Here is a 7,792-nt window from a genome sequence, read left to right on the forward strand (position 1 = left end):
GGACAATCATATGTTAAGAACCAAATTATATAGAACAATATGTCAAACACTGGACTAGGAGTTCTAGATCTGCCACAGCCTTGTTTTCATGTCTTTTCCTCTCTCTCTCTCTCTCTCTCTCTCTCTCTCTCTCTCTCTCTCTCTCTCTCAAGAATTATTTATTTTGGGCTGGAGAGTTGGCACAGTGCTTAAGGGCACTTGTTGTTGTAAAAGACCTGGACTTGATTACCAGCACACATGACAACTCACCAACTCCTTGGGCACCTAGCACACATCTGGTGCACAGACATACATTTGTAGGAAATACACTCATACACATAAAAATAATAAAGATAAATCTAAAATTTAAAACATTAAAAAATAATTATTATTTTATGCGTTTGAGTGTTTTGCCTGCAGAGGTCACGAGAGAACATCAGATGCCCAGGAACTGGAGTGATGGATGGTTGTAAGCCACCACGTAGGTGCTGGGAATCAGACTCAGATCCTCAGCAAGAGCAAGTGCTCTGGACCCTGAGCCTTCAGATTGGTGACTAGCAGCTAAGTCACTCAGTAAACCACACCTCAGCCTTGGGTCTTCAAGGATCATACTCGAATTGGGGTTTTGTAGCAGACTTTTTCTTTTAGGCCACCAACCAGCTCCCTAATCATGACATGGAGACTTTTTATTAGTCATTAATGCTTGACCTATCTTGGGCTTTTTTTTCTAGCTAGCTCTTTTAACTTAAATTAACCTATTTCTCTTTATCTTTTATCGCAGGGCTTTTTACATTTCTTTCCTTCTGTATGTCTTACTTCCCTGCTTCTTCCAGTGTCTGTGTGGCTGGTGGCTGCCTGGCCTCTGGCCCCAGGCGTGTCCCTTTCATTTTCCCCATTCTCTTTTCTCCCTGCCCACCAGTCCTGCCTATCCCTCTCCTGCCTAGCTCTTGCCCATTGAGCTTTTTATTAGACCAATCAGGTGCCTTAGGCAGGCAAGGCCAAACAGCAGCACAGCTTTATATAATCCAATAAAGGTAGTGGAAATAAATGGAACACATCTTTGCCTGGTTAAAGTAATATTCCACAATGGGGATTCAGTCCTACATCCTCCCAGTCCTGCATTCCATTTCTTTATAAATTATCCCTTTTATTCAAGATACTGTGCTGTCATGGTGTCCTATAAATTATCCCTTTTATTCAAGATACTGTGCTGTCATGGTGTCCTGTGTGCTCTAACACATTGTGTGTGAATTAGAACACAATGGAAACTTAATTTGACCAAAGTTGCTTACAGCCTAGTGCCTGGAAGGTGACTTTAAACGTAAGGTAACTCAGGAAACTGCTTCAGAATTAGAATAACTTACACATTTGACAAAGGACTGGATATATACAGATTATATATTCACATATTTATTTTACACAATTATACATGTAACACTTTAAATAAAATTCTAAACTTTTGACATTTAAATACTGAATATTATAGCACTTCATCAGAGTCTATATTGCACTATACTAGAAGGAAGCACTAGATCGATGCCCCAGATTCCCGAGGACATTCAGAAAGAGGCCCCGGCCTTACATGCAGTCCTTTGTTGCTTATACCTGCAGCTTGGGATGGAGAAGACAGCCATGCAGGCCCAACAGATGGGTGCAAAATCATGAAGAAGCTATTGATCTTGTGAAAGCAAGCAAGTCCACTTTGTAACTAGAATAGCTTGTGCAAACACATTCAAATATAACTGTAGTCAGAGACGCTGAACGCAAATGCAAGGGTCTCCTGGTGAAATGGAGCCTTGAGGAAGCAATGAGCTTCCTTGGGTCCCCCCTTCCTGTGTGGGGCTCTAAAGGTGAAGGGGGCAATGTGGGCAAAGCGCCAAGTCAGCACCCCCTGTACAGCACAGGCTTTCCTTCTGTCTTTCAGATCTTCATTTGGATTGGCAAAGATGCTAATGAAGTTGAGAAAAAGGAATCAATGAAGTCTGGTAAGCTGTCCTGGCACAACTGTAGCAGTAACCCAGTGTGGTTATCATAGCCAGGCTGCCTGTCCCTATCCTTTCTTAGCCTGTCTTCCAAAAGTACATATCAAATCGGAGAGCTCCAATTGTCTGTCAGAACTTGAGTAATAGTATCTTTTAAAGTGAGAAAAATTTCATGATACAAAAAAATGTTTTGTTGCTTAATTTAGAATGTATGTATGCATGTATATGAGTGTATGTATGTTTGTATATGTGTGTATGTATTGGTTATTTAGGACAGGGTTTCTCTATAGCTTTTGGAGCATGTCCTGGAACTCACTCTGTAGACCAGGCTGACTTCAAACTCACAGAGATCTGCCTGTCTCTGCCTCCCAAGTGCTGGAGTTAAAAGCACGTACCACCACTGCCCAGCTTAGAGTAATTTTTTCTGAAATTTAGAATATGATTATTTCTGAAAAGCTTTGGTATCCTTTTAAACACGGTTTTCTATTTACTGAACGATAAGGATACCCATAAGGATAATCTCATAAATTTTGGAATTCTTTCAGTCATAATGAGACTTTATAATGTACTCTTTATAGCCTATGAGAGAAACATTGTTTGTATTAGGAAATTGTTTGTAGTAGGCTACTTGGAGGCAAGAAGAATGTACCCTTTTACTTGTATGAAAGAATTTTCATTGTATATTTGTTCCAATTTAACTGAAACTAACTGAACTTTTGCCTTTTCAACTCTTTTTAGCCAAAACATACCTTGAGACAGACCCTTCTGGAAGGGATAAGAGGACACCGATTGTCATCATAAAGCAGGGCCATGAGCCGCCCACATTCACGGGCTGGTTCTTGGGCTGGGACTCCACCAGGTGGTAAACCGAGTTTCAGAAAGCCAGCTAATCTCGCTGCGTGGGGCAGTCGCCCCACTTTGTACTGGGGATTTGTTTACTTTTTGTTGTTTGGTTTTAGAAGATAAGCCGCTGCCAAATGGATGTTTTTTTAAATGACTAGTATGAGCTCCCCCTCCTCCTCCTCTTCTCCTTGTTCATTGGTCTTCTTTTTCCTCTTCTTCCTCTTCTTTGCTTTCTTTTTTTTTTTTCTTAAAGGAATTGTTGTGTGTTACTATATTGAAACAGCTTAAAGCAAACATTTGTTTTTGATCAGTTTTACTGGGTTTTTTTTTTTGAGACAGGGTTAGATTTGGGGCCTGTCCTGGATCTCGCTCTTAACCCAGGCTCTTAAACCAGGCTGGCCTCGAATTCACAGAGATCCACCTGCCTCTGCCTCCTGAGTGCTGGGATTAAAGGTGTGTGCCACCACCTCCCAGCTCGTTTTGCTTTTCATAAGACCTAGAAGTATGACTATAATAACATTTAGGGGAATTTCTGAGGAAATTCTCACTCTCAAACTTGACTTCCTACACTAGAGGGCGCTCCAGCACTGCTGCGTGTTTTCCTTCTGGACATTCTGTTTGCAGGATGGTTTATGTCCCTGCTTGGATGCCATCCACTCCCAAGTGTCCTTTTCTGAGACAAGCTTCTTCAGCCTTTTTAGAAACTGAAGTCTCAAGCCCTTCATGATAAAGCGAACTGTACTCCTATCAGTTGAACTTTACATATTTGATAGGATGTGTTTAATATAATAAAACTATGTACTGAATGCTTTTTCACCATTAAAATACATCTTTTTGGAAAATGTTTTGTGTTGTGACATTTTAGTCAAGTTAGATGAGTCACTAATTATTAATTTTGTAGCTTAATACTTTTGTGTATGAGTAGATATGAATTTAACATTTCTTACATTATTATTTAGTAGCCAAGTGACTTTTCTATGGTAAGATTATTATAACATATTTTACATATCACCGACTGTATAAAAAGCACAGGCTCCAGAGGCCAGGAGTTGGGGAAGAATCTAGAACTCTGGTAAACACAGACAGCAGACGGCCTTCACCAGAGAAGCGCTGAGTGCAGCGCTATAGTTTGAGAAGACCTAGCTGGGCAGGTGATATTTTATCAACAGAGGGCAGAGAGCCAATCAAAACCAGGTGGTCAGGCACAGCAAGGAGTAGCCAAGCACAAAGCTCTTGAGGAGGAAAAATACTAGGCAAGAGACCTCACAAACAACAAACCATAAACAGGTAGCCTGGGAATGGATATAGACAGCCATGGCCAGTCAAGGGCTGAGCCCGGAATGTTCCATCAACTAGAGGAGATCTCAGTGAGGCAGCAGGAAGAACACGGGTGTCCTGGAGGATGCTTTCTTGAGATTGTTGACCTTTACTCATAAACGTGGATTTTATAGAAACACCCATCTTTTGGGTGTTCTGATAATTTCCACAGTGAAAGAGCCAGATATCCCTGTGGATGCTGAAGGGGTTACCACCAAACTGTTCCCTTCTTCATCAACGAGGGGTACTTGGAGAAGCCAGCAGCAAATGGCAGAGCTTCCTTCCCTTTCAACAGGATTCGCTCATCTCAAGACAGGCAACCAGAAAGAAGATCCCATGGTATCTGAACCACAGCATGGTATCTGAATCCCTTCTCTAAAGCAGACCACCACACGCTGTAATAGAAAAACTGGTGCCCAAAGTGGGGTTTTGCTATAGCAGTGTTAGGCCTTGTGTTGTTGGTAGACATGCTGAGAGGTCTTAAACAAGTATCCTAAGCCAGGAGTAAAGCAATCCCTTTGGAGATTAAAAACATCAAGTAAGACTTTTCCCAGCAGTAAATAAGAAGGCAGACTATGTTCCTCCTGGAAAAAGACGAGAAGAATTCAGGACACTAATGAGAGCGGACTGCTCTCTCCTGCTTTTAGTAGCCTGCTCCAAATCAGGGCCTGGGGGTGGGCTGGGTGAGCAGGAGTAAGCAGTTCCAGAACTGGAGAGCCCTCTACCACCACCCCATTCTCAGGAACGCAATCTGAACCGGCTGAGGGATTAGCAACTTGGGAAAGCCAGCGGTCTCTATAAACAAAGCAACAGTAGATAAAGATGCTACTCAGACCTTGCTCAGGGGCTTTCCAGAAATGTGAGCCAAACCAGATACAAAATCAGATTAAGGCTGTTTTCGTGCTGAATGTGGCTGCTATTAGCTCAGCAGAGAAAGGCTATTAACCAGCCAGGACCCTGTTCAGACAGAGCCTCGTCCTGCGGCTTCCGTCACATGCAATTCTCTGGAACCAAACAGACCAAAAAAATCTTCTGTTTTGGAGCAATTTTATTTTGCCAAAAATCTGAAATTTGGTTTACAAATGCCCATGATCGTTTGACCATTGAATACCTTTTGAGATCCAAATTCTCCCTCAGCTAAGAAAGTTTTGCTGTATTCAGCTTAAAACATAGGATTCCTTGTCCACCCCTGACATCTACGGCAGAAGTGGTACATGCCTTCCAAACACATGCTATAGATGTGTTCCAGGGCATTGTGGGAAGGGAGGAACTTCCCAAAGGGCAAAGTCAGGAGAAAGAAAGTCAACAGATGGGATTTTCATCTGGAACAGAGTCAAATTCATCAATGAAGTTACCAATTATCAGAGAAGAAACCAAAATTTTTGCCCAAGAAGGTTCCAGTGGTTTGACAGATACATGACTCTGAGTATTTCTCACTGTTTTTCCCAATCAGTAATTTGAACAGAGTTCACAGAAAAGAATAAAAGGACCAAACGATGAAAATCTTGTTTCTCTAAGGTGCTCATAATTAAGTTCATGAGAGAAGAATCTTTTTGTCTATTTGTGAAATAGATAAACACTAAACTGTGAAAACATTAGAACTCATGAAGGGTGGATTCAGGTTTATCAGCACACAGTAGTCAGGCTGTTTTGATCTGTATACAGTGCTGTTTCTATTTAAATATGCACATCAAACTGCCAAACATAGGTCTTACAGTGAGTGTCGACAGAGGGAGACAAGACGATACACTGATGTTCTTTCCAAGTGATATATTGTCGTATTTGTGCGAAACTTAGTGCTTAGGAAGGGTGGAAAGACCCAGAAGTTCACAGTCAGAAGGGGAACGTCTCATCTTTGCTGATTCTAAAGGACGATACTCAGCTGAGTCCTGGAAATCCTGCAGCTGATTGTGTCTTGAGAAGCCATTTAGAGACCCACAGCACAGACTCAAACACAGGCCTTAGTGATCCATTTCCTGGTCAACTACTTGGTCAAATGCTCACCCATCTACTTTTGCCGTCACACTTGGTTGTTGTGTTTTGAGTGTTGGCCTCCATTCATGGTTAGAGACTCCAAGTTAAAATACCCAGGAGCTGCACTGGCTGCCACATCTTATGCTTAGTGAACACAACACCGTGTATGTGCTTTTCTACAACTCCTTTGGTTACCCTTTTGTCTACTGATCCAATTTGTTGCTCTTTGGGCAAGAAACAAGATTTGGCTGTGTTTTAAACCATCTCCAAACTCAAAAGCTGCATATGGCACCACACACATATAATCCCTTGAAAAAGCAAAGAAAGGAAGGTCTCTGGGGCTTGTTGGCCAGCCAGTCTAGGGCAGTACCTTGCATTAGGCCCATCCTTTACAGTGTTCACCAACACACTGGAGACTAAGCGCTCGACATGCAACGCAACCAAACCAGAGCATACACCAGTCAAACATTCCCTTCGAATGACCATGTCTACACTTCTTTATACAGATCCATCATATTACCATAAAGTAAAATAAGAAAGCAAAATACACACTAATGCTATGCTCACATCTCTCGACATAGCTGCCTAGAGCCAACAATTAGATGGACCCCAAAAAGTCTGCTAGTATTCAGGCATCTGCACTGGCCTGCCCTTGGGGTCCTCACAGGATCCGTCCTCAGCTGCCGCCACTAAGAGCTCTGCCTGTGCACATTCCCTACATTCCCTTCTAAAAGATGGAGTTGCCCAACAAAGGTAAAAAAGAAATATATGTTTATTACCTTTCTCGATATAACAGAGATCACCATTGACAGAGCATGACTTGAATCCAGGTAGTTTGCCTCCAGTTTCTCATGAACATGGTTCGAGTGAATTTCCATATATAATAGCACTTCTGCCTCATACTAAAAACCTCCTACGGAGATCTGCACTAGAATTTGGAGCAGGTTTCCTGTAGAGAAAATGTAGACCGTGATTCAGAGTAGTTAAACAATGAGAAACTCTCCTCGTATTATGATCATTTCAACTTACCAAGACCCAGCATGCACACCGCCCCTCCCCCACCTGTGGGGAGGAGAGAGGAAATCTCTAGGCACAATGAGAAGTTCTGACAACATTAGCAATGGACCCTCATGTTTTCTGTCCCAGAGGCTAACAAGATGGAGACTTTATACTAGTACAACATGAGGAATGCCTTTGAAATACTATGAAAAGAGAACAGTTTGATATTAGAGATTTGGGACCATTTTTCCTCTCCTTCCCTCTTTTCCTCTATTTTACCCTACTTTTCTTGTTTTGGGGCAACTACCAATTATGTGGACATTTACTTTCCAGGATTTTAAGGGTTTTTTTCTCCCAAAATATTTTTGACATTCATTTAATGTCTGATAAGTGAAACACAACTATCACAAGTATTAAATGTTTATTCATGATTGTGTGTGTGGTGTGTGCATGCATATGGAGACCTCAAGTTAACAGTGGTGTCTTCCTTGGCCATGCTCCACTTTGTTACATAACTGCATGCGCGTGCACGCCTGCACAAAAAAAGAATGAAAAAAATGGAATGGAGATTGGTGGCTAGTCATAAGTGAGACATGGAATGAGACAGGGTTGCTCTGTAGCTTTTGGAGCCTGTCCTGGAACTAGCTCTTTTTTATTTTATTTTTTTATTTATTAAAGATTTCCGTCTCTTCCCCGCC

At 41.8% G+C, this 7,792-nt stretch overlaps 1 protein-coding gene across 1 annotated transcript in view; it reads left to right on the forward strand.

The window, feature by feature from the left end:
• The window catches only part of Scin (scinderin), a 65,504-nt gene extending 62,422 nt beyond the window's left edge, over window positions 1-3,082 (forward strand). Inside the window, exons 15-16 of the mRNA XM_005343832.2 lie at window positions 1,904-1,964; window positions 2,700-3,082. Of these exons, the coding sequence (XP_005343889.1) occupies window positions 1,904-1,964; window positions 2,700-2,827 (189 nt within the window). The 3' untranslated portion in view covers window positions 2,828-3,082. The remainder of the gene's footprint in view (window positions 1-1,903; window positions 1,965-2,699) is intronic.
• Window positions 3,083-7,792: the final 4,710 nt, after the last annotated feature.

This window comes from Microtus ochrogaster, chromosome 1 (assembly GCF_000317375.1).
Source record: "Microtus ochrogaster isolate Prairie Vole_2 chromosome 1, MicOch1.0, whole genome shotgun sequence".
In the NCBI taxonomy this organism is placed as follows: domain Eukaryota; kingdom Metazoa; phylum Chordata; class Mammalia; order Rodentia; family Cricetidae; genus Microtus; species Microtus ochrogaster.